Source organism: Martes martes, assembly GCF_963455335.1.
Source record: "Martes martes genome assembly, chromosome: 8".
Classification (NCBI taxonomy): domain Eukaryota; kingdom Metazoa; phylum Chordata; class Mammalia; order Carnivora; family Mustelidae; genus Martes; species Martes martes.
This window is the reverse complement of record NC_137895.1, coordinates 88202151-88229200: the sequence shown is the minus strand read 5'-3', so window position 1 is coordinate 88229200 and position 27050 is coordinate 88202151. Positions and strand designations below refer to the sequence as shown.

At 52.5% G+C, this 27050-nt stretch overlaps 1 protein-coding gene across 1 annotated transcript; it reads left to right on the top strand.

Moving 5' to 3' along the window:
* Nucleotides 1-19628: 19628 nt before the first annotated feature.
* Nucleotides 19629-25687, top strand: SP7 (Sp7 transcription factor; the record flags this gene model as incomplete). Its single annotated transcript, XM_080811943.1, has 3 exons — nucleotides 19629-19649; nucleotides 23804-23920; nucleotides 24413-25687. The coding sequence occupies exon 3, from the start codon at nucleotides 24446-24448 to the stop codon at nucleotides 25685-25687; it is 1242 nt and encodes a 413-aa protein (XP_080668069.1). The 5' UTR covers nucleotides 19629-19649; nucleotides 23804-23920; nucleotides 24413-24445.
* Nucleotides 25688-27050: the final 1363 nt, after the last annotated feature.

Below are 27050 nucleotides of genomic sequence, written 5' to 3'. Positions count from 1 at the left end.
TTTTGTTCTGTTTTGGTTTTTGAGATAAAATCAACTGCAGTGAGGTATAATTTTTATACAGTAAAATGCACCCATTTGAAATATATATTTTGTTAAGCTTAGACAGATGATAACACCATGTAGCCATCACAATAATCGGGATATAGAACATTGCTTCAAAAGGTTCCCTGGGCCCCGTTGTTCCAATTCCTGCCAACACTCCCCCACCTCAATCCACAAACAGCCAATGATGTGCCTTCTGATTAGATGTCATTCTAGATTTGATTCTAGAAAAATATTAGATTTGTCTTTTCTAGAGTTTCACAGAAATAGACTTGTACAGTATGCATTTTTTTTTTTTTTTTTGCTTTAGCTTCTTTCACTCAACATAATGGTTTTAAGATTCTTACATATTGCTGGGTATATGAATAGCTTGTTCCCTAGTATTCCTTCATAGTATTACATTCTATGAATATATCACAATTTGTTCATCCATTCACATTTAAAAATTTTTTAAATTTTATTTATTTTTTAAAAAGATGTATTTATTTATTTGTCAGAGAAAAAGAGAGCATGAACGGGGGAGTGAGTGGCAGGCAAAGGGAGAAGCAGGCTCCCTGATGAGCAGGGAGCTCGATGGGGGACTTGATCCCAGGACCCTGGGATCATGACCTGAGCAGAAGGCAGACACTTAACCAACTGAGCCACCCAGGCGTCCCTTTTCACTTTTTTTTTTTTTTTTTAGATTTATTTAGGGGAGCGGGGGTGGTTCAGTTGCTTAAATGTCTGCCTTTGGCCCAAGTCATGATCCCAGGGTCCTGGAATTGAGTCCTGAGTCAGGCTCCCTGCTTAGTGGGGAGTCTGCCTCTCTCTCTCCCTCTGCTCCTCCCCCCACCCCGCACCCGCTTGTCTCTCTCACTCTCATTTCTCTCAGATAAAAAAGTAAAATCTTAAAAAAATAAAAAGATTCATTTATGGGGCACCTGGGTGGCTGAGTCGGTTAAGCATCTGCCTTTGGCTCAGGGCATGATCCTGGGGGTCCTGGTCTCAATCCCTACATCAGACTCCCTGCTCAGCAGGGTGTCTCCTTCTCCCTCTGCCTCTCCCCCCACTCATGCTCACTCTCACTCTCTCTCCTAAATAAATAAATTAAATCTTAATAAATAAATAAATCTCTATGCCCAGCGAGGGACTCGAACTTAAAATGCGGGAGATCAAGAGTCGCTGGCTTCAGGGACTGAGCCAGGCAGTCGCCCTTCATCCACTCACCTTTTTTTTTTTAAATATTTTATTTATTTATTTGACACAGAGAGAGAGATCACTAGCAGACAGAGAAGCAGGCAGAGAGAAGTAGGCTCCCCGCCAAGCAGAGAACCCGATGCGGGGCTCGAACTCGGGATCCCAGGACCCCGAGATCATGCCCCGAGCCGAAGGCAGAGGCTTAACCCACTGAGCCACCCAGGTGCCCCTCCACTCACCTTTTGTTGGATGTTTGAGGTATTTCCTATATTTTGATTTTATGAATAAAGCTTCTATGAATCCCATGTAAGAGTCTGTGTAGGTATGTTTTTATTTCTCTTGGGTAAATACCTAGGATTGGAGTGGCTGGGTCTTGTGGTAAATATATGTTTAACTTTATAAGAAACTGCCAAACTGTTTTCCAAAGCTGCTGTTACACTTCTTTTTTTTTTTTTTTTAAGATTTTATTTTATTTATTTGACAGAGAGAGAAAGAGAGAGAGATCACAAGTAGGCAGAGAGGCAGGCAGAGAGAGAGAAGGAAGCAGGCTCCCTGCTGAGCAGAGAGCCCCCTCGGGGCTTGATCCCAATACCCTCAGATCAGGCCCTCAGCCAAAGGCAGAGGCTTAACCCACTGAAACACCCAAGCGCCCCTGCTGTTACACTTCTATTATTTATTTATTTGACCTAGAGACAGCAAGAAAGAGAGCGCACAAGCAGGGGGAGCAGCAGAGGGAGAGGGAGAAGCAGGCTCCCCACCAAGCAGAGAGTCTGATGTGGGGCTTGGCCCAGGACCCTGGGATCATGACCGAGCCAAAGGTAGATGCTTAATGACTGACCTACCCAGGCACTGCTATTTTACACTTGTTAAATATACATAAATACAATATACTAATCATTTAAAGAAATTGAAAATATTTTCTTGTCAGTTGCCTTTTGACTCTGTTGTTGTTATCTATGAAATAAAACTTTTTTTTACGGATCCAATTTATTTCTCTTTTTTGTACATTGAGTAAGGTCTCATTTATCTTCATATCCCCAGCACCTGGACCTGTACTGGGCACAAAAATAGCCCCCCAATAATGTTTATTGAATGATCCAACAGCAATGAGGAATTCTGCTATCTCTAGAAATTTGTAAATAGGGTCACATTAAAGTCATTTATGGAACACCAACAGGTTATAGGTGATAGATTTACCATTGGTAAAAGACCCCAAAGTATTATCTGTAAACCCAAGGCTGATGAGATTTGGAAACACCCAAATCCAATCTGTGCTGCCCAGAACATGTACCAGATCCTTCTTAAAAACTCTCAGCTGTTTTGGGGCGCCTGGGTGGCTCAGTGGGTTAAAGCCTCTTCCTTCCGCTCAGGTCATGATCCCAGAGTCCTGGGATCGAGCCCCGCATCGGGATCTCTGCTCAGCAGGGAGCCTGCTTCCTCCTGTCTCTCTGCCTGCCTCTCTGCCTACTTGTGATCTCTGTCTGTCAAATAAATAAATAAAATCTTTAAAAAAACAAACAAACAAAAAAAAACTCTCAGCTGTTTTGCTGCAGGCCTGACTCAGTCAGAAGAGCGCATGACTCTCAATCTCAGAGTTATGAATTTGAGTCCCCGTTTGGTGTAGAAATCACTTAAAAAAAAAAAAAGGGTATGAAAACTCTCTGTTTATAGTATACTCTCCTGTTTAAATCTTTTCAAGGCTTTCCAGAACCCTGGGAATAAAGTGCTCCTACCTTAACTTGGCCTTCAAGGCTCTGAGTCATCTGGTCTGCAAGTTCAGCCACAGTCTCCTCCTCCCTTGCCTATACGTGTTCTCCAGTGTGTCATGATCTTCCTCAAGCCAGAGTCCTTTTGCCTGGAAACCCCCTGTCTCTCTCCATCCCCACCTAACTTCCTCTCATCCTTCTGGACTCAGTTTAACTGTCGTGTCCTCAGGGAATCCTTCCTTCCCCCAGCTCCTGAAAGAGCCTTAGGTTCCGTATAACCAACCCTGTAATTACTCATTCAACTTTTGTCTCCCTAAAAGATCGTAAGCTTCTCAGGGACAAAGACTGCTGCTCTTATTTGCCTCAGTTTCCACTGACTGCTAGAATCCCTGGCTCATAAAAGACACTTGGTAAAGGTTGAATGGATGAATGAATCAAAGGTAAGCCAGGACCAGGAGGAATTGTAGGATTCATTAAGGACTCGACTTCAGGGGCACCTGGGTGGCTCAGTGGGTTAAGCCTCTGCCTTCAGCTCAGGTCATGATCCCAGAGTCCTGGGATCAAGCCCCGCATGGGGCTCTCTGCTCAGCAGGGAGCCTGCTTCCCCCTCTCTCTCTGCCTGCCTCTCTGCCTACTTGTGATCTCTCTGTCAAATAAATAAATAAAATCTTAAAAAAAAAAAAAAAAGGACTCGACTTCAGGGGCTTCTGGGTGGCACAGTAGGTTAAGCATCCAACTCTTGTTTCAGCTCAGGTAGTGATCTCAAGAGTCGTGGGACTGAGCCCCGTGTGGGGTTCTGTGTTCAGAGCGGAGTCTGCTTGAAGGTCTCCCTCTGCCCCTAACCACTCTCTCAAATAAATACATACATTTTTTTTTTAAGATTTTATTTATTTATGAAAGAGAGAGATAGTGAGACAGGGAACACAAGCAGGAGGAGCTGGAGAGGAAGAAGCAGGCTCCCCGCTGAGCAGGGAGCCTGATATGGGGCTCAATCCCAAGACCGTGCGATCATGACCTGAGCTGAAGGCAGCAGACATGACTGAGCCATCCAGGTGCCCCTAAATAAATAAATCTTAAAAAAAAAAAAAAAAAAGAACTCTGAACTTTATCTTGGGGTAAGGGGAACCGCTAAAAGACTGGAAGCAGAAGAGTGAGATACAAAAGTCTCAATCGCACTAGACTGTGATGAACTGTTTAGATAATTTGAAAATAGAAATTGCACAGTGATAGAGTGAACACATAAAAGGAAGTTAGTCCAGCCTGTGAACTCCTGAACCGAGTAGGAAATCACGATTGTTAACCTACCTAAGGATTTAAAAAAATTTTTGTTTTGGTTTTATTTCATTTATTTGGGAGAGAGAGAGAGAGCAAAAGAGAGAGAGATACAGAGAGCAAGAGCTGGGTGAGGGGCAGAGGGAGAAGCAGACTCCCTGATGAGCAGGGAGCCCTTCGTGGGGCTCCATCCTGAGACTCCAAGATCATGACCTGAAGACAGTCACTTAACCGACTGAGCCACCCAGGTGTACCAATTCCCCCTTTTTTAAGAGGATTTTTTTGTTGTTCTTAAATAAAAATCTGGCCATTTCACTTCCCAGTTCCACAGCCTTCAATAACTCCAATTTCCTTAGGATAAAGCATTAATTTCTTAGGATGACAAAGGAATCAAGTCATTTTACAGCTCTATATGTCTCTTTCCTTCATAAGAAGACCTAAGGATGCTGCCTAGTCCATTAGGCGCTTTTAAGGACCAAATGAGTTGACACAGGGGAATCGCCTGTGTAGCTTATAAAGAACTATAGAAATGGGGCACCTGGGTGGCTCAGTCATTACCATCTGCCTTCAGCTCAGGTCATGATCCCAGAGCCCTGGAATTGAGCCCTCAATCAGGCTCCCTGCTCAGCAGGAACCCTGCTTCTCCCTCTCCCACTCCCCCTGGCTTGTGTTCCCTCTCTTGCTGTGTCTCTCTCTGTCAAATAAATAAAAATCTAAAAAAAAAAAAAAGAGGGGCGCCTGGGTGGCTCAGTGGGTTAAAGCCTCTGATTTCGGCTCAGGTCGTGATCCCAGGGTCCTGGGATCGAGCCCCACATCGGGCTCTCTGCTCGGCAGGGAGCCTGCTTCCTCCTCTCTCTCTCTGCCTGCCTCTCTGCCTACTTGTGATCTCTGTCTGTCAGATAAATAAATAAAATCTTTAAAAAAAAAAAAAAAGAGAGAGAGAGAGAGAACTATAGAAATGTTGGTTTGATCAATAGACTGTCTCTTAATATGTTTCTTCCCCTCAGAGGTAGGGTTCACGTTTATTTTAGCCATTCTCAAGTGGTGTAAAAATGAGGGTGGTAGGGGCGCCTGGGTGGCTCAGTGGGTTAAGCCTCTGCCTTCGGCTCAGGTCATGATCCCGGGGTCCTGGGATTGAGCCCCGCATCGGGCTCTCTGCTCATCAGGGAGCCTGCCTCCCGCCCCCCCCCCCCGCCTCTCTGCCTACTTGTGATCTCTGTCTGTCAAATAAATATATAAAATCTTTAAAAAAAAAATGTGGGTGGTAGAGAGTGGGCCGCCCACTCATTGGACAGCACCCAGGCAGGGTGTCCATACAGTGAGAGAAGAGGGACCACTAGTAAGAAGGCTGGAGGCAAGGAGGTCAGGCTAGCAAGGTTCAGATTAGGGGGTTTGGGTGTCCCTACCCTTTCTTTCTTTCTTTTTTTTTTTTTTAAGATTTTATTTTTAAGTAATGTCTACACCCAACATGGGGCTTCCAGTCACAATCTCAAGATCAAAAGTCGCATGCTCTACCAACTGAGCCAGCCAGGAGCCGCAAAGATCAGGCTTTCATATTTTTTGTTTATCTTCGTTATCTCTTACAGCCTTTGAAAGAGACTCGTAGTAGGTTTTCACTAAATGTATGTTGATTGGTGGAGAGAGTCTGGACTATGCCAGCCTCAAACATGGGAAGCTAGCCTTTTCCTTGTCCCTGTTGCTGGTGAACCAGGGGTGCACATCCATGCTCCCCAAAGTTGTCTGTCTACTCCTCCCTGTTCACCTTCCTCCAACACCCCCCCCAACTTAACCACCTCTCCTCCTTCTCCTAAGTACCTTCTACTTATCCTTCAAATTTCTACAACACTGAATGTTCTCTAGGAAGTCTCCTCAAGTCTGACCGGGGTGCTGCTCCCCTAGCATTCAGCACTAACACCACCTACACAGCGGACAATGAATTTTATTCATTGTACTTAAAAAGTGTTTTTAGGCATGAATTTTATACATCATCTTGTTGGTCTTCTGCAAGGGTCATATGCTCCCATTCTACTAATAAGGAGACTGAGGCTGAGTTTGTACAACTAGCAAGTGAGCTTGAGTTCACACCGTAGTCTGCCTGACTTCAAGTGGGTGCGCTTAATCACTACTCAAACTGCCTCCCAGTGTCATGGGAGCATAGCTATTTGCCCGGTTCTCTTCTACTAGGCTGCACTTCTTGCTAAAAGCTACATGGGACACTTCTAGCATACACCTGGTGCATATTAGATACTTAGGAAATATCTGTGAAAGGAAGGCAGGCAGGTAGGTGGGGCAGGAAATAGACGTTTGCTGGATGCTGGCCTGGGAGTCAGGACACCATTAGACCTTTGACAAATGCTTTGTCCTCTCTGAGCCAAGACCAGGGGAAGGAGCAGAATCACTACCACAAGCTTCTGAGAGTTCTTCCCACCCCAGCCCCCCGTCTCAGCTTTGGTAGCTCTGCCATACCCCACCCCACCCCACCTCCAGAACAAAAATATATCAACCTTCTGCCCCCAACAAGCCCAGCCAGGGACTAGGTGGAGTTGTTGAGAAGCTCATTCCTGCCACCTGGTGGTATCAAAGAGCCTTGCTCAATTTTCTTTGCAGATCTAAGAAAGGTCTTGCCTGAAAAAGTCTAGAAGCTTTTGCACACTTCCCTTTCCTCCAGGGGTTTTGCTTTCTCTGGAATCCCTTCTTCTTCACAGTACACATCACATTCCTGCTATGTCAACACACAGAACTGAGTTGGGTGAAGTTATGAGCCTTAAAGATTCTAAGGTCCAAAAAGATTGTGGTGTATACCTCCACCGTAAGGGCTTCAAGACGGAAACAATACTAAAAGTAAAATAAGTACAAGTAAGGATGTACTGCAAAGTTCTGATTTCTATTATGATGACTACTTTAATGCTTTCATTTTTTAAAATATGAAACACAAATTATTTGTCCCAAAAAGATTTTTTTTAAGATTTTATTTATTTATTTGACAGAGAGAGAGAGACAGCAAAAGAGGGAACACATGCAGGGGGAGTGGCAGAGGGAGAAGCAGCCTTCCCCTGGGGGAAGGGAGCCTGATGCGGGTCTCCATTCCAGGACCCTGGGATCATGCCCTGAGCTGAAGCAGACACTTAATAACTGAGCCTCCCAGGCACCCCTGACTCAAAATGTGTTTGTTTTAGTGCCCTTGCTTTACTGTCCCGTGCACTAAGCATTAAGTTACTTCTGGGTAGCATACCATGGACCCTATTTTGGAAGAGACAATCTTCCCATCTTCAGCCTATGGGCTACTTGAGGGCAGGTGTGTTGTTATTTTCTAAGAGTTAGCCTTTCAGGGCACCTGGCTGGCTCAGTAGGTGAAGCATGCAACTCTCAATCTTAGGGGCTGTGAATTCGAGCCCCACGTTGGGTGTAGAGATTTCTTAAAAATAAAATCTTTAGGAGGTCATGATCTCAGGGTCCTGGGATTGAGCCCCGTATCAGGCGCTCTGCTCAGCGGGGAGCCTGCTTCTCCCTCTGCCTGCCTCTCTGCCTGCTTGTGATCTTTTTCTGTCAAATAAATAAATAAAATCTTTTAAAAAAAATCTTTAGGGGCCCCTGGGTGGTGCAGTTGGTTGAGCATCTACCTTGGACTCCCATCTTGATCCTGGGGTCCTGGGATTGAGTCCCCTGTCAGGGCTCCCCATTCAGCAGGGAGTCTGCTTCTTCCTTTCCCTCTGCTCATGCTCTCTCTCTCAAATGAATAAATTTTTAAAAATCTTAAAAAAAAAAAATAGAATAGGGCTCCTGAGTGGCTCAGTGGGTTAAGCCTCTGCCTTCAGCTCAGGTCATGATCTCAGGGTCCTGGGATCAAGCCCCGCATAGGGCTCTCTGCTCAGCAGGGAGCCTGCTTCCCCTCCACCCCCTTCCTGCCTCTCTGTTTACTTGTGATCTCTCTCTCTGTCAAATAAATAAATAAAATCTTTTAAAAAATTAAAAATAAAATAAAATCTTTAAAAAACAGGCTTTTCTACTGGAACTACAGCAGGAAGTCACAGGCTAAATGGAAAGAGGGAAGATGATGGTTACACTGAATAAAGGACTTCCATGGGACGCATGGGTAGCTCAATTGGTTAAGGTCCTGGGACCAAGTCCCCCATTGGGCTCCCCGCTCAGCAGGGGAGCCTGCTTCTCCTTCTGCCTGCCACTCCCCCTGCTGTGCTCTCTCTCTCCCTGATAAATACATAAAATTGTTAAAAAAATTAAATAAATAAAGGGCTTCCAGGTAGTTAGAGAAGGAAATCATCAAGCAGGTGAATAAAGATGGCTTGAGTCATCCCCTTACCTTACCAGGTGGGCTTGAGAAAGAGTAGGCTATGCCTTCTGACTAGGTAACAAGACCAAGGAAGGAACACAGTGATTTTTGGTCAGGCTGATTAGCTTTGGTTCTTCTTAGAATTATTATCAAATTTCCTTATTTCTCTATGGTGACCTTGTATCCTAGATTCTCCAGAACTTTGCAACTTTAAATATTTCTTCTCAGGGCATTTGGCTGGCTCAGTCAGTAGAGCATGAGATTCTTGATCTTGGGGTCATGAGTTTGAGCCCCATGTTGGGTGTGGAGCCTACTTAAAAATAAATAAATAGAGCGCCTGGGTGGCTCAGTGGGTTAAAGCCTCTGCCTTCAGCTCTGGTCATGGTCTCAGGTTCCTGGGATGGAGCCCTGCATCAGGCTCTCTGCTCAGCAGGGAGCCTGTCCCCCCCCCCACCTCCCTCTCTGCCTATTTGTGATCTCTGTCTGTCAAATAAATAAATAAATAAAATCTTAAAAAAAAAAAGAAAGAAACACATACATAAAAATAACCAAATATTTCTTCTAAACAAGTGAGATGTTCCAGAAAAAGAGCAGCTTTTCCAATGCTCTGCCTTATATCATATCCATGTTCAAATCTGTCCGCTTCCCAGCAAAAGACAAACATTCCAGATTTCCAGATGTAAGAATAGATCCCTGAAAAAGAAAGAAAGAAGAAAGAATTAGACCTCTGTGTTTGAAAGGCAGTGGGCAGAAGAGGAGGCACAACACCCACATTCTTCTTTTCACTACCCTCTGAGATAGAAGGAATCTGGGGGAGCAGTGAAGGGTGGGCTGTCACAGTGAGACCACAGGTCCCCAGGTTCCCAGAGCTCCCCGGAGCAGCCTATTCTTGCCCTCTCTTTGTCCTTTGGCTGAATGAGCCCACTGGACACCATATGCTTTTTCTCTAAGAATAATTTGGAAGCAACTAGAAAGTGCTCTGAAGCCAGCACCAAGGGAGAGCATCCCAGATTTCCTCCACACTGGTCCCCAGGTTTTGAGAACCATCCAGAAGCGGAACAGAGTGGTACGTGTTATCTGGCAGGGCACAGGCAGTCTTAGGTGTGTCTGTCTGTCTCCTTACCCTCTCTTAGCTAAAGTCTCTCTGCTGTCCTACCCCATATTCTTGGATTCTTAAGGTCTCCTTAGCTGGCAAGGAAAACCCAGTGCCTGGGGAGACTTTAGAGGGGTAAGGGACTATGTAGAGAGAGAAGGTTTGCCTAGGTGTTTGTGGAATTATTTATGTGACTTTGCATGTCTCCCTCTAAAACCTGGCCCCTGTGGTTCATGAAGTGTCGCCATGAATGCCCATGGGTTTGTTACTGTGGCATGTGTTGTGTGCGTTTGTGTGTCAGGGCAGGGGCTCCCCGTGGTGTGCATGCATTGGGAGGGGGTGATGGTGAGGGCCTGGCTGGCTCCCCTCCTCCTCCATCCCTGCTCCCATCTGGCCTTGATCAGCCGGTCCCTGGGGAGAGAGTCGCGGTTTCGGATGCAGGAAAATGTTCCAGGAAGCGGCCACTGTGCGGGCCCTGCTCCGGCTCCCCCAGCGGAAATTGTTCCAGGAGGGAGGGGGAAGGGAATGTTGAGATAGGATTAAGGAGGGGGTGGGTGCTGGCTCTTGGCTCCCCTCTCCGTGGGATAAAGCAGGATAAGCTGATGGGAAGCTCAGGTTGGTCAGGTTAGTCAGGAACCTGGATGCTGCTACCTAAATCATTTAATGCAGGAAAATGGAGAGCCAGCAAAAGACGTTTCCTTTTCTTATCTGCTTCTCTTTCTGTGAAGTTTGGGGATTGGGATCTGGGTGGCTCTTGGGTTCCTTTTCCGACTCTGCTAGCATGTACCCAAGCTGGGGACGGGGACACCTGGGTCTTGTCTGAAAGCAGTGTGACTTGGGGAGGGGGGGGCGGAGAGAGGCATAGGATTCGGCCCCCTCTTCTCCCCTGTGAGGGGGCTTTGAAGCTTGCATCCAGGACTGGGAGGGCTGCCTAATTGGGATAATGGAGGTTAATGGGGCGCCTGGAGGGGGTGGCCACGCTCCCAGATCAAAGAGGCCAGCTCTTCCCAACCACCACAGCTGGAGGTCACAGCTGGAGGGGGAGGGGCAGGGGCTTCGGGCCAGCCAGCAGGGGGTGCTCTGGCCCCTGGATGCCTGTCCTCTCGAGTCTGACCCCCTCTTCGCTGGGAGCTACTTTTGCCTAGAGAATGCTTGGGCGGGGAGGAGCGGGGGGGTGGGGGGAGCGGGAGACATGGAGACGGGGAACCCTGAGAGTCAGACTCCTCTTTGCGTGGATGTGGGGGTGAGGGAGAGAGGCTGGCAGCCCAGGGTCAACGGCCTGTTAGCCCCGTCCGGACCTCCGGCACTGCAGGGCCTAGAGGAGGACGCCCGGGATCCAGGTCTCGAGAAAACCAGGGCTGGGGAGGCAGGACTCCCACCGTGGGTTCGGGCCGCAGAGAAAGGGCTGGGCGGGGCAGCTGGGGGCGCTGGCTGCGGCGGAGGGGACGGGGGCACACGGAGCGCCGCCGCCGCCTTCTCCCCCTCCCCCGGGTTGGCGCTCCCTCTCGGGCTCTAATCGGCGCGGCGGCCGCAGCGGGCAGAGTCAGCGCCGCCAGTCTCCGGGACGCGACTCCCAGCAATTGTGGTCGGGACCGCAGATATGCAGCTGCCTCCTGCCCGGGCGCCCGGCCCGGCCGACCCCGCCCGCGCCCCGCCCCCCGGCCGGCCCGCCCCTCCGCCTCCCGGCCGCGCGGGGACACTGAGGCACTCCAGGGCGGCCACGGCCTCGGCGGCCCCGGGCCCAACCGAGGCTGGAGAGTCCTCTCCCCGCGTCCTCAGACCTCACGATCCATCCGTCGGGGGGCAAGCATTCCCGCGGCAGCTGGAGCTGGGGCCGAGACCCCCAGTCCTGCCTTCGCTTGGCGGCTCACCTGGCCTCAAACCTCCGCACGCAGGAAGGGATGAGCCATGCTTTGAGACCGGGGGAAGGGGGGGCGCCCGATTGAGGGCGTGTGGGGAGGTGGTGGTGGCTGAGTCCCAAGGACTCTCCTTCACCCGGGCAGGGGAAAAAGGAAGGATGGGGAAGGGTGGCCTAAGCCGACTCGGAATTTACAGATAGTGCCTTCGTAGGGAAGCAGGGCCGGTGGGGAGAGGCAGGAACGGGTGCAAGAGAGGAAAGGACGTAGTTAAGGAGGGATTAGGGCAGTGTGTGCCGGGGGACCGGGAAGTCCTCCTGCGAGGCTGGAGGCCAGTCCTCACTCTGTTGGCCGGATCCAGGGGCTGTCAAGGGCCATTCTCAGAACTGAATAGGTACGTCTAGAATGCCTGCGCGTCCCGTGTGCGTAGGCACGCACAAACCCACATGTCAAGGGAAGTCATTCTTGACTGCTCCCCACACACCCCCAAACTTCTCACGTCCAAGCAGCCTCCACCACCTTCTCAGTATCACCTTTCCCTTTGCTCCTGGGCATCCCCTCTGCCGCTCCAGGTCATGTCTCACCTCTGGCTTGGACTGCTGCCACACACTGCTCTCCTTGCCTCTAACGTTGTCCCCCTCCAAACTCTGACAATACTCATAGGCACCGTTTATGCAACGACTACTAAGCGCCAGATGCTGCGGTAAGAGTTCCACATGTATTATTCCTAATCCTTGCAACAACACTGTGAGGTGGCTGTATTATTCTGTTTCCCCATTCTAAAGAAGAATCGAAGGCATCAGAGGTTATATTGCCTGGCCAAGCTTACACCATAGAAAACGACTGATTTATCCAGAACTGCTTGGCTCTAAGCCCCTATTCCCATCTACTCTCTGTGGCTGGGGCTATCTTTCTAGTATAGGAATATTCCCCTATGTTGCCCTTAGGATCAGGTTCAGATGCTTAGCATAACCAGTTAGACCTTCTCCATCAGTCTCCACTCTGTGCTCAGTCACACTCAACTTCGAGCATTTCAAAAGCGTCATTAATCTCCCAGACCTCTAGGCCTTTGTATACACACTTCTCCATGCCTATGAACACTCTTCCTCTCTTCACCTGGCTACTTCAGTTTCTTGATCTAGTCACTGCTTCTTCCAGGAAGCCTTCCTTGATTCCCCAAACACTGGATTAGATTTACTCTTTGGTCTCCAGTAACATCTAGTAATTACTGTCTCCAGATACTTCCCACTCTTTATATTAGTCACTGGTTTGTGAGGCAAAGGGCTAGGTCTGTTGTTCATGGTTGTGTGCCTGAGCCTAGCTTGCTGTGCTAGGTGCTTGCTGAGCCTTTGTGGAATGAAAGAATGTTCTTCAGGTCCAGTCTACATCTCAAAAAACTGTGCTTCCAAGAAGAATAGGAGCAGGTCAGAGAAAATGAGGGAAATGTGCTTCCAGGGTTTTGAAGAACCATTCCCTTGGGTTGTTCACTCCTAAAGATAGAAGATGTGATCAGGGCTCCCCCCAAGTTCTCTTTATTCAGACATTAAATTTTTCATGTATCAGACTCCAGGTTATATAGTTTTACAAAGGGCCATGTCCTCGAGATGACCAGAGTCTTAATTCAATGCTACCTATGTGAGACACTCACCCAAGGCAGGTTCCCTTGTTCCAGGATCAGGTCTCAAGTCTTCCCTTTCCCTCCTTTTTGTCTCCTGCCATTCTTGCTCCTTCCCTTCTAATAGCACTTCTCTTTACTTTTTTTTTTTTTAATTTTTAAAAAAGTTGCATTTATTCAGGTAATCTCTATACCCAGCATGGGGCTTAAACTCAGGACCCCGAGATCAAGAGTCTCCCGCTATTTTGACAGAGCCAGCCCTGCGCCCCAGCATGTCTCTTTCTGATTCTGATCAGCCTTGCCTGAAATTGCTGTATTATCTCAGGACTCAAACGTCAACTAGGAAAGCCAAGGCTCAGAGCAGAGGGGAGCCAGGACTAGCACCTGGAGTCCTGCCTTGCAGCCTTGGTGCTGGAAGAAGGGATGGGGAGACCCAGCAGAGAGTGAGGGAGTTGCGGTAGGCATATAACATGTAAATGTGTATACGTATATGTTGCGGAGGGGAGCCCCTCTTCCAAGCTCTGTGCAGAGTTTGCCGGCCTCTTGAAAGCTTCCCTTTTGACCTGTGTTCTCAGCTTTGTCTCCCAGAATTGGATCCTCTTCCCCAGGCACCCTGAGCCTAGGCTCGGAATGCTCCATCAAAGAACAGGGCAGTGGCCCTGTCCCAAAATCCTCCAACCCAAGGAGCAAGTTTCCCTGGTCACCAGCTCCATTGCTTTTGGAGGGCCCTACCAGATTGGAGGCTGTTCCCCAGGGCCTCTTATCTCTCTCTCCACCATCTGTTCCCTACCCCCAGTGTCTCCTTTTGTCTTCCAGTTTCTCTGTCTCTTGGTGCCGTCTTCCTTCCTGTCCCCTCTGTGTTCTCTGTCACTGGAGACAAGGGCTGGGCCTGGGTGCTTGGAGAGAGGGGGTGCGGGCAGTGGCCAGACCAGGGGCCCGGGACATGAGCGCAACTTTCCAAGCTTCTCTTCCAGGCCCCTGTGGTTGGGGAGCTCCACAGAGGGAGGGATGAGTCAGCGGGCCGCAGAGCAGGGGGGGTCTGGGTGGGGGTGGGGATGCCAGGGTTCCCCAGGGCCAGGGAGTTCGCTGGGGCATCCGGGTCTCTCAGCTCTGGAGGATATGGGGAGTAAAGGATCTTTGAGTCCCCCCAAGGGTACACTAGAGGTTGCTACACTGGCAGGAGTTGCAAGCAGTAGTTTGTGGGACCGGCAGTGCCCTCCACATCACCCTTTTCCCCAGATTCCTGTGGGAAGAGGGGTTCCTAAATCCCCCCTGGGAGACTTCAGGGGCCTTTAGAGCTGTACAGTTGTGACGCTAGGCCCCACGTGTATATGTGCGATGTCTGCCATGTGCATAAACGTGTGTACTGAGGGGAGTCTGTGTGCATCCCCGGCTGGGAGGGTATTCGAGGGGACTGTGAGTCTGTTTGTATGCGTGGATTCTGCTGTGTGCGTTCTTGTGATTAGAGGTTAGGCCAAGTACCTTGGTATAAACATCCATTTCCATTGGAAAATATATATATACATTTATATATTTATATTTATATAAAATCAGTGTGTATCAGTGTGTGTGCCTGCTGACTATTCAGCTGACCCTTGAGCAACATGGGTTCGAACTGTGTGGGTTCACTTACACACCCATGTTTTAACAGGACAGTACAAAAATAAATTTTCTTTTTTAAAAGATTTCATTTATTTATTTGACAGAGAGAGGGATCACAAGTAGGCAGAGCAGCAGGCAGAAAGAGAGAGGGAAGCAGGCTCCCTGCTGAGCAGAGAGCCTGATGTGGGGCTTGATCCCAGGACCCTGAGATCATGACCTGAGCCAAACGTAGAGGCTTAACCCACTGAGCCACCCAGGTGGCCCCAAAATGTATTTTGTCTCTCTTTTTAAAAAAGATTTTATTTATTTATTTATTTTTAATTTATTTTTTTAAAGATTTTATTTATTTATTTGACAGAGATCACAAGTAGACAGAGAGAGAGGGGGAAGCAGGCTCCCCACTGAGCAGAGAGCCTGATGCAGGGCTGGATCCCAGGACTCTGGGATCATGACCTAAGCCGAAGGCAGAGGCCTAACCCACTGAGCCACCCAGGCGCCCCATGATTTTATTTATTTATTTGCCAGAGAGAGACACAGAGGGAGAGAGGGAACACAAGCAGGGGGAGTCGGAGAGAGAGAAACAGGCTTCCGGCAGAGCAGGGAGCCCGATGCGGGGCTTGAGCCCAGCACCCTGGGATCATGACCTGAGCTGAAGGCAGACTCTTAACCAACTGAGCCACCCAGGCGCCCCCTATTTCTCTTTCTGATGGTTTTCTTAATAACATCTTTTCTCTAGCTTATTTTATTGTAGGAATACAGTATATAATAGGACGTACAAAATACGCGTTAACCGACCATGCTATGTAAGGGTTATGTTATACATTATGTTATGTATGACTATGTTATGTAAGGTTTCCGGCCAACGGTAGGCTGTTAGTAGTTAAGTTTTGGGGGATCAAAAGTTATATTCTGATCTTCAACTGTGAGTGGGCTGGCACCCCTAGCCCTTGCATTATTCAAGGGTCAACATATATATATATTCGTAATTCAGCGCGTGCGCAAGAATATCTCTCAAAGGGTGTCACTGTTAGGTATGTATTAGAGTGTGTGTCCATCTCTATTTCAGGGCTTTGATGGTTGTTCACTGGTGATTCTAGGGTAGCCAAACCTTCTATAACAACAACAGGAAAGGGTTAGGAGTCCCTTTGGTATAGGGCTATCAGCGGGAGCCCGGCCTAGGAGGGTGGGAGGAGGGCCGTGGGTGTGGTAGGAGGCAGCTTCCCTGAGGAGAAGGGGGCTAGAACCTTCCCACCCTGGCCAGTTTTCACTGTGTCTCTAGCTCACCCCATCCCGCCCCCCAAACTTTCCAAAAGATCCCAAACCATTAGAGAGAACCGAGGCAGGTTCCAGAGTCAACCCCTCTAACCTAGAAATCCCACCCTGATCCTTCTAGGGGAGGGAGGGAAGGGAGCGGTCCCTGTGGTTCAGCCCAGTCCTGGGGTTGAGAGATCAGAGAGGCATCATCCCACCCCTTCCTTCAGGGGCGTCCATCTCAGAGCTCAGCATCTGGGTGGCCATGGGCGGAGGCTGAGGGGCCCCCAGGGTGGTGGGGGGTGGTGGATAGAAACCAGATGCCTAGGGGGTTTATACTGGAAGGACCAGAGCCGCAGCCTCTACCCGCCCCTGCCACATGGCGCCTCTGCCTGGGCTGCCCCACCCCCTGGGAGGCTGGGCTGAGGGAGGCCTGCAAGGGTGGAGGCAGGTCCTTGGTCAGTGTTCCCAGTTCCTGCCCCTAGCCACTGGGGGCACTGGGAATGGGGTGTGGGGGTCTGAACCCAGGAATACCAGGTCCTCAGCTGGGCAGTAGGACTATCTTTAAAAAGGGTGTGGAAGAAGTCAGAACCCAGGGTCCCAAGGGATGCAGCTGGGGGCTTCAGGCAACCTCTCTACCTGGCTTTGGCACTGACCTTTGGGAGGGGGCTCTGTGTCCAGGCACTAGCCTTTTGGGGGTAACACATCAGGGACCCTTGGCTCACATATTTCTGGGAACCTTGCTCCTTCCTTGCTCCTTCTCAGGTAGGATTAGGGATAAGGCCCCCAAGGGAAGTGGAGAAGGTTGACCTTCTGTGCCCCCCCCACCTCCTCTCCCCAGCCCTGCACCTCCATTCATCCTGCCTTGTTTTCTATTCAGTCTCTTCCTTTCTTCCCCAATCTAGGCTGAGCTCCAATCCCTTCTCTCACCTGCCCCTTATTCTCTATTCTGGAGTCTCAACTTTTCTCCTCTGCCTCAGTTGCTTGCCCAATCTAACTGTTCTCAGGCTTTTCTGCTGGCTGTGTAGTAATTTCTCCAAAGCTTCCCCTTCCTCCTAGCTTCTGAGTGGGGGGCCCCAGAAATCCATCTGCCACCTCAGCCTTGGATGCCCCCACCAGGGGGAGACTGGGAGGTCACGGGGACACCCCACCACGGGCACTTCCTCTTGGGCAGACGGGTGGGGTGGCCCGTGTAATCATCGGACACAATTATGCGCTATTTATACTCCATCCCCACCCCCCACCTGCCCCGCCGCTTAACCCTCTGCCTCCTCCAGACCTGGCCAGGCCTCCTCCGGCTATTTTCTCTGTCCTGTCCTTCCAAGCCATTGTCTCTATCTTTGTTCCTCTGGGCCTGTTTCTTTTCCTTTTCCTCCCCCCACTCTCTCTGGTTTTTTAAAGCCAAGCAGCACCTGGTCTACTGTGGCCCTCTTGTCTCTTTCTCTTTTTATGTCCCACAGCATCTCTTCTGAGTCTCTTGATTGTTTTATTTGTTCTGTGTATCTCTGGGTCTTTCTGATTTTTTTTTTTCCCCTTATTTTCCATTTGTCAGCCAGTCATCCTGGTTCCCTAACCCTTTCCGCAAATGCTGGACCCGCAGGATTTCTTGGGGGAATTCACATCATGGGGCTGGAGTCTAAATGACTGGTCCTGAACTTTGATCCTGCCAGCTGGTTAAAGGGCACTTAACCCTCCCTGGACCTCCAGGTTGCTCATCCTTCCTCCCCACCTTTTCATCAGTGAGACCAAAAGGAGCAGGGAGGTGGGCACGCAAGGGGAGAAAGTGAGGGAACTGAGTTGGGAAGTGAGGGAAGTAGGGAAGGACAGGTCTCCTTTCCTCTGATGGACAGGGCTAGGAGGGGCTGAGGGTTATGTTGGGGAGTAATTTCCAAAGCAGCTGCAGCTGGCTGGGCCCCTCTGTGGGAGAGACACCCTCACTGGTGACCTGGGCCCCTCTTTCCCAGAGAATGACCTTAGGGCCCAGATTTCAGTTCATAAACTTTTTGGGTCTCCCTCTCCCAACCTAGTTGACCTTCCTTCTTTTCTTCCCCGTTTCAATGAGAAGTCACTTTTGGGAAGTCCTGCTGCAGCTCTAACTTCAGTTCTGCCTGCTGCAAGAGGGCACTGATGCATGGCAATGACAAAGGGAACTGGGGGCTCCCTCCCAGGAGAGCAAGACCGCTTAGAACTATCCAGCAAAGGATGGAGATTTGATGTGTGGCCAAGAGGAGCCGAGGGATGGTAACTGGCAAGGAATAATGGAGACCAGGGCTTATCTTTTTGGGAGTTAATCCAAAGGGGCTAGGCTCGGGCAGGATGACTTGATCCAATGACCTTCCACTTCCGCCCTCCCTCCTGCACCTTCAATTTTCCTCGAATCAGAAGATCCAGGTTCTGCCCCACAAAGGGAGGTAGGCCTAGGTACTACTTTCTAGGAGTGAAACTGAGGCATTGGAAAGAAGACTGGGGACCCCCTGAGCCTGTGCCAAGCCTTCGTCCCATTCTCCGTCCCTCTTCCAGGCCTTGCTCTTCAACCTTCCTCAGTGACCCTAAAAGTTAGACAGCTGAAGCCTCCACCCGGAGCACAGCCTCCCCTCCTGTCTCTCACCACGTGCACACACACACACACACACACACATGCACACACACGCACATACACACTGTTCTTCTGATCTAGAGGTGGGTGACTGGAGAAGCAAGCGTCTCTGCGGTCAGCTCCCAGGGCGGGGGGCGTGTGTGTGCCCCTCCAGCCATGTCACTGTGCTCATGTGTGTGTGAGTTTGTCTGTGTTCATTCATGACAGCGGCCGTGGCGGTGTGGGCAGTGCCGTGTGTGCAGACGTGTGCGTTGATCATCCTGTGTTTGTCCATGAGTGTGTATGTCAGTGTGTTCCAGTCTCTCTGTGTGAGTGTCGTCCCCAATCCCCCATCCCCCCCCTGGATCTCTAATTAGTGGTTTGGGGTTTGTTCCTTTTCCCTCCTGTTCCTTCCCTCAGCGGCGCGGCGGTCTCAGCAGCAGTAGGAGAGCGGCGGCGGCGGCAGCCAGGACTCTGGAGTCAGTGTAGGATTGTAGGATCACAGCCCGAGTGGGAACAGGAGAGGAGCTGGTCTGGGAGAGGAGTGCAGCCCTCGAGGGGCCCTGAGGCCACCCCTTGCCCGCACTCCCACTGCCAGACCTCCAGGGAGGAGAGACCCAGGACACCCAGCCCCAGAGCCCCCAGGTACATGACACCAGGGAGCCCCAGGAGGGGTTCCCTTGGATGCCTTGGGGATCGCCGGGGGTGGGGTGGGGCGGGGTGTGGGACACCTGGGCCCACCGTCCCTTCAACCCTCCCCCTCAGCACCCCCCAGGACACCCTGACAACTTGCCCATGGCCCTACCCTCCTCCTGCTTCCACCCCTTCCCTGGAGCCCTGTTTCTCCTCTCCCGCCCAGATCCCTTCTTTGGGGAGCTCAGCAAATGGAGCAGGAAATTTGGACCCTCTGCCTCCCTCTCTCGCCCTGCTCATTGGATCCGGAGCCTTCTCCGCTGGGAAAGCTGTAATTAGAGGGTGGATCCCTACAGACAGAGAGCAGCCCCCCCACCCCCCACCCCCCAGTCCCTTCTAACTTTAGATCTCTTCTCTCCCATTCTCCCATTCTCCCTCCCTCTCCCTCTCCCTCTCTCTCCGGCTCGGCTGGCTCTCTCCATCTGCCTGGCTCCTTGGGACCCGTTCCCCAGCCTCAGGATGGCGTCCTCCCTGCTTGAGGTAACTGTCCCCACCTCCCCCACCAGGACACCAGCGACAGTCCTAACGGCCCTAATCCCTGCCTGCTCCACCCCCACTCCCAACTCACACAGACAGTGGCTGGGGTGCTTGTCACTTCTAGGGTCCCTCTGATGAGGAGAGAGGACAGGGCTCAGAGCGGGGAGCAGAGGGCAGGAGGTAGGGTTGGAGAGAGTGGGGCCAGGGGTCAGAGAGCAGTCAAAGAAAGATGAGAGGGGCCAGGTCAGAAGAAGGCACAGACCTCTGAGGTCCGCCCTGCACGCCAACCCTGAGGAGTGGACAGGGATGGAGAGAGGAGGAAGAGGAGGGCTGGGAGAGAGGCCAGCCATGGCAGACCAGGGGAGAGAGTGTGAGGGCTCGTGGAGTGGGCACTGGGCTACAATGGGCTCCCGAGTGCCTTGGGGGTCCCGTCTCCAGGAGCTCCTAGTCTGAGCCTGAGCTGTAGCTGGTCTGGTTTGTAGGTGGGCAGGGGCTGGGCCTCTGGGCCAGTGTGTGTAGAGGAAGAGGTGAGCTCTGAGAGAGGGGAGAAGGGCGCCCCGTGCATGTGGGGGGGCTGACCAAGGCACTGGGCCCGGGCCTGAGAGGGAACCCAGGAGGAGGGCCAGGGTCTGAGGCCGCCTGCCCGGCTCACAAATATTTAGCTTTCAGCCAAAGACAAACTCAGCTCTATTTTGGGAGTGGGAGGCTCCAGGGCGGCCTGGGCCACTTCCCCTACAGGCTGGGACCCCAGCATCCCTTGCTTTTGGCACTGGGGATGGAGGGATCTAGGGTACCGTGGAGGTCAGGTTTGGGGGTTTGAAGAAATCATTGACTCTACCAGGGGTTCTGGGGGACTCCAGGTGCATAGTTGGAAAGGAAGGACTCAGAGCCACCCAGAGCCACTTAGTACATCCTGAGTTCTCCTTCCTTCTGAGTCTCTGACTCTGTTTCTCTGTCATCATCTCTGTCCTGCTTTCTGGGTCCTTCCACAGGAATTTGGAGCCAGAGAGCCCTCCCTACAGGTCTTCCAGCTTCAGGAGCCCCTCAGAATCCCCCATCCCTGCTCCCAGGGCCCTAGCTCATGTCCCGGGGGTGATGGGCGGAATGGGAAGCCAACTCACTTGGCCTGCAGGAGGGGTGTGTGTGAGATGGAGCGGGCATCTTTTGGCACCTGTGCTCACTGGCCTGGGTGGAAGTGTTAGGACATAAGGCACACACGGCTGGCGTGGTGAGAGCACAGGCGTGTGTGTCTGTGGAGCAGCTAGGCCTTCTGAGCATCTGTTGGTCCAAGTGTGGTCTGGTGTGTGTGTGGAAAGCTGGGAATGGTGAGTCTGTGACTGAGTCTGAGGGAATGGCAGGCAAGGCAGTGGGGGTGGACATGATGCCCCTCGTCACTGCTCTGTGTCCATTCGGGGGTCCCAGGCGTGGGGCTCTGCCTCCTGCTGCACTGAGGGCACATTGCTATGCCACCCCCCACCAGACTTTATACTGAGCCACCATTGAAACCCTGAGGTTGGTCTTCAGGAAGCTTCAGGACCAAGGCACATGGACATTCCAGGGCCATCCAGGGCAGGGGCAATGTCAGTGGGCGTGGGCACCGTGCCAGAGTTGCCAGCGTGGCACTGGGGCCTGGGGGAGGGGCTGGCCTGGAGGCCTGCTAGAAAGGCACAGGATTGGGGTAGACTTGGCAAGAGGAGTGTGTCCTGGCTTCTGGGCCTTCATGACCCTCACTGCTGGTAAGCCGGAGATGCCCCCCGCCCCAACACAAAGGCATTCCAGTCCCTCCACCTGTTTCTCCTACTTTTGGGGCACTTGGGCCCTCAATAGTCCCCCTTCCCCACCCAGGAAGCCCTCTGCCTGGTATGGGCGGGCTCTCTGGTGGTGGAAAGAACTTGGGGAGTTCCGAGAGGAAAGCAGCTGCTGCCTAATGAGAGGCTCACCTGGGAAGAGTGAGCTGCAGGGGGAGAGGCAGGAGGGAGAAATGGGGGTGAGGGCCAGGTGGGGATGGAGAACTGGAAGCGGGGAGGACCCAAAAATGAACAACACGGGCGCAGGCAGAAAGTGGAGAACAGGCACCCGGGAACTTGGGTGCCCAGAGTGGATGGCCAGCAGGCCCTCGGGTGTACAGTGAGCTTCAGCAGGAGATCAGCTGGGCACTGTGAGCTCCCTGGAGAAAGGGGGCCGCCTTCCCTGGCCGGGCTGCCCGAACAAGTGAGAGAGCTGGGAGAGCTCCTCGTTCTTTCTCTGGAGATGCCTCAGTACTTTCAGCGTGCTTTAATTGTTTCAGCGGAAGGTGGGGTGGAGGTAGGAGGAAAAACAACTGGAAGGAGGGACTCCCAGGCCCCTGGGAAAGGAATACATGCGATCAGGTATGGGGGCACATAGGTAGGAGCCTCTCAGGAGCATGCAAGCAGCAGGAGAAGGAAACTGAGGCTGCGGTGAACCTAGCCAGGTGCCCAGTTCTTGGCCTCCAGAACCTGTCTGAGTGGGTCTGGTGCCTTGCTCCCCCTTCCCTGCCTTCAGGGGCCCCGGGGGCCTCTGCTCCAGGGCCGGGGTCTCCTGTTGGCCTGGGGCTGCTTGCCTTCTTTCACCCCTCCTTCCCTTTCCCTAGCTGGGTGGGGTCCCCAGGCTTGGCTGAGGCCCCTGTGGCCACAGTGTGAGGGCCGGGCGGAGGGGGGGACGGCGTCGGCGTTTTTAAAAATAAACCGACCGCAGGGAAACCAACGGAGCCGGGCTGGGCCGAGGGGGAGAAGCGGTCAGGGGGAGAAGGAGGGAGGAGTGGCCTGGTCTGGGGGTTTTCTGGGGCCCAGCATCATGGTGGTTTTCTCTTAGGTAGGAGATCTGTCTTCATCGTCCTCCTCCTCCCCCTCTTCTGTTTTCTTCCTCCCCTCCCTCTCTGTTTTCCTCTGCCTTCCTAGCCCAGGCTCTCTCCATCACCTCTTTGTTTATTCTGCTTTCCTCTCTCTCCGTGCCCTTTGTTTTTTCACCTTTCTGCTCTTTTGGGTTTCTGCCCATTTCTGCCCCTTAATGCCAGTTTTCCCCTCTGTTCCCCCTCCCCCACCTCTGGGGCTTTTCCCTCTGTGCCTCACCCTGTGCAAGGGTCCTTTGCTCTCTGCCTCTCTCCTTCGCATTTCGTGGTTTTACCTTTCCATTAGGCTTTAAGTGCCGCCCCACCAGCTACCCTGCCTCAGCTTGGGAGACCAGAGGCTCCAGGGAAACTTTGGCTAGGGAGGACCCAGGGCTTTTCCCATAGCCGAATTTCAGGAAGGTTTTGTTGGCTCAAATTTGGGAGTCTGTGGGGTCGACAGGACCTCAGAAAGAGGTGACTGGGCCAGGGAGCAGCCAGTGTGCCCTTGGGGAGCAGTGCAGGAATGATGAGGGCAGAGGCCCCTCGCCACAACCTTAAAGCCCCAGATGTAGCTGTATGTTTGTTCACACACACACACACACACACACACACACACGCATGCGCGCGCGCACACACACAGGCTGCTGCATGCTCAGAGGGACCAGGCAGGTCTCGGTTGCTTGGGTTCTTTTTCAGCTTTACTGGGAAGGCACCAGTTATATTAGCTTTTGAGGGCTCCAGTCAGTGAACTGTATGGGGTCAGCTTTTGAGGTCATCTTTTTGGGTGGGATTCTCAGTGTTGGAGGTCTGTACCAGCCAGGGATTCTGGAAGTTGTTCTTCCTGGTGTGTCTTGAGGCTCACCCAGGGAGAGGCACCATGTGCTCCCAAGGGATGGGCATCTCAGGGTGGTGTGGCCTTGTAGCAGCAGCAGCATGATGGGAATTAAGGGCTTTTCGTGCTTCTCAAAGAGCCCCATGCCCCACGTCTATGTATCTTCCTCCATGCATGGTGCTGGAGGGTGAAGAGAGACCAGCTATGTGTGTAGGCTACATGTTAGGGGACACTGGACATGGCAGGGTATGGCGGGGGGCCAATATCTTAGCCATCCCAATTCCTGGGCCTGGAGGGGTGTGAGGACCTCAGGCTCCTCCAGCCTTCCCAAAGGGGTACCAGCCGGCTCCACGAAGCAGGAGGTGCCCACTGCCCGCTTGAAAGACATTCTTGCCTCAGCCACAGTCCTGGCTTGGCGGCAGCCCTGTTCCCTCTCAATGTCCCAGTGTCTCCGCGTCGCTCCCTCTTGCTCCCCAGCCCTACAATCCCTGCCAAGAGATTCCTTACCAGGGACATGAGGCTGTGGCCTCAGGGAGACCAGGCCAGTCGCTGCCTTAGTCAAGAGCTGAAGCAGAGACAGGAGTGGAATATGGGGTAAAGCTGAGCAAATCTAGAGTGGGGGCAACTGCGCTCCTCTAATTTTCTTCCCATGTTACTCTTCGAGCTGCGTCTTTCCAAGTCTCTGACCATGGCCTCCGCTCTGAACCTACTTCCAGGAATAGGACCCCTAATTCTCACCTCACCTAGGTCCTGCATCCATTCCTGGCTCTTCTTGAGGTTATTTAAGAAGCATCTCCTGTTCCTCTGAGCCACACCCCCCCCCCGGCACCCCAGCAACTCCACAGTGAACTCTGCCTCCTGGACTGGGTTGCTAGGCTGCAGTCTGGACCCGGCTCTCCTCCCCACGACTCAGACTCTGTCTGAGCTCTGCCCTGGGGCCCAGTGTTCACCGGCCCGTCCTCCTCTACCTCCCATCCTCTTCGACTCTTCTTGGACCCCTTGGTTCTACTCTCCACGTCTCTAGAGTTTTGCCCTTCTTTCTGCACTTCTCCTCTCCCCCTAAGCCGTGCTTCCCTCTGTCCGCAGGAGGAAGCTCACTATGGCTCCAGTCCCCTGGCCATGCTGACGGCAGCGTGCAGCAAATTTGGTGGCACCAGCCCTCTGCGGGACTCAGCGACACTGGGCAAAGCAGGCGCCAAGAAGCCATACCCTGTGGGCAGTGACCTTTCAGCCCCCAAAACCATGGGGGATGCCTACCCAGCCCCCTTTACAAGCACCAATGGGCTCCTCCCACCTGCAGGCAGTCCTCCGGCGCCCACCTCGGGCTATGCCAATGACTACCCTCCTTTTTCCCATTCGTTCCCTGGGCCCACGGGCACCCAGGACCCTGGGCTCCTAGTGCCCAAGGGCCACAGCTCTTCTGACTGCCTGCCCAGTGTCTACACCTCTCTGGACATGGCACACCCCTACGGCTCCTGGTACAAGGCAGGCATCCACGCAGGCATCTCACCGGGCCCAGGCAACGCTCCTACTCCTTGGTGGGACATGCACCCGGGGGGCAACTGGCTAGGTGGTGGGCAGGGCCAGGGTGATGGGCTGCAAGGGACACTGCCCACAGGTCCGGCTCAGCCTCCACTGAACCCCCAGCTGCCCACCTACCCATCTGACTTCGCCCCCCTTAACCCAGCTCCCTACCCGGCTCCTCACCTCCTGCAGCCAGGGCCCCAGCATGTCTTGCCCCAAGACGTCTATAAACCCAAGGCAGTGAGCAACAGCGGGCAGCTAGAAGGGAGCGGTGGGGCCAAGACCCCGCGGGGGGCCGGCACCGGGGGCAGCGGCGGATACGGAGGCGGTGGAGCGGGGCGTTCGTCCTGCGACTGCCCCAACTGCCAGGAGCTTGAGCGCCTGGGGGCGGCAGCCGCTGGGCTGCGGAAGAAGCCCATCCACAGCTGCCACATCCCCGGCTGCGGCAAGGTGTACGGCAAGGCGTCGCACCTGAAGGCGCACCTGCGCTGGCACACTGGCGAACGGCCCTTCGTCTGCAACTGGCTCTTCTGCGGCAAGCGCTTCACCCGTTCGGACGAGCTGGAGCGCCACGTGCGCACCCACACCCGGGAGAAGAAGTTCACCTGTCTGCTCTGCTCCAAGCGCTTTACCCGGAGTGACCACCTGAGCAAACACCAACGTACCCATGGCGAGCCAGGCCCGGGACCCCCTGCCAGCGGCCCCAAGGAACTGGGGGAGGGCCGCAGTGCAGGGGAAGAGGAGGCCAGTCAGACGCCCCGACCTTCAGCCTCCCCAGCACCCCCAGAGAAAGCCCCTGAAGGCAGCCCAGAGCAGAGCAACCTGCTGGAGATCTGAGCGGGGTGGAGTGTCTCCAGGCCCAGGGCCGCCTTGCCAGCCTTCCCCCGCTTCGTGGACCACTGCTTGCCCCTCACCCCCTTAGCCCCATGCATGCTGTCCCTGGGGCTCTTGCCAGCTCTCCCCTGGCCCGTTTTTGGGTCCGGGTGTCTCCCGGCATGCCTCCGCAGCTCACCCCTCCCTTTGCCCTGAGCCTGTTCCACAGCCTCTCATCTCAGGCCCTCACCTTGTGCCTGGTTTCTGCCCCCTGGCTTCCTAAGATCTTCCCTCACCCCTGCACACAGCTTCCCTCTCCTCTGCTCTTACCACCCCATCTCATTTTCCTTCCATCTGGGCTCCTGACACTTTCTTTCTCCAGCTCACTAACTCCTTGACAAGCATCCTTCCTGCTTCCCAAGCTTATTTACCACTATTGCTTAGCTTCCAGGCTCCAGTCTTCCCAGCTGCTTCTTCCACTTGCTTTCCATGCTCCAGAACGTTTTTTGTTTTTGTTTTTTTTTTTTACAAACATAATGATGATGATGATAATTTATTGCCCCCTGGTGGCCTCTTCATTAGGGACCAGAGTTAGGGGGATTGGGGTTAGTGACCTGGCAGGGAGCAGGGTGCCAAGAGGGGGGCAGACCAGTGGGGATCTGATCCCAAAGATGGGGTGACCCCAGGGTCAGGGAGGCTGCCCCCAGGCCTGTATATTTAACCCCTATGTTCCAAGAGAAATGAATACTAATAATAATAATTCTATTTATCTAAGTTATGATGACAGGTCAGGTAGAGTGAGCTGGGGAGGGAAGGAGATCCATTTCTGCTATGGAAAATTTTAGCTAAGTGTATCTCTGTATAGAAAAAGTGTTAGTGGAGATCTTGTTAATAGAATTTCTATCATCAGGGTCTCAGTTAATGGGGTTTCTCTTTTAATAGAATCTCTGCTAATAGGGTTGGTTAGCTAGATCTCTGTTAAAGAGTTGATGGGGTGTCTCTCAATTAGGGAATCCCCGATATTCCCAGCCCCAGCCAGAAGCTGTGAAACCTCAAGTCCTATGGAGGGGAGGACTGGAATGTACCCCAGCTCCCTTGACCCCAGAGCAGGTTCTTCCACTGCCCCTCCCATGACACCGTGACCCCATCAGGCTAATCCCTTGTTGCCATGGTTACGGAGAGCTTGCAGCTGCCATCCTAGACATGCTCTTTGGGGAAGCCCACCTAACAGGAAGAGCACACTGGTTTGGTGGTGCCTGTCCTGGAGAATAGGTGGGGAAGGCTTTCTCTGGGATCACATTCAAATAAATCAAGTATTTATTGAGTGCCTATTTTTTACAAGGCACTGCTAGGCTGGTGCCTAGAAACCACGAGAAAGAAGAATTTA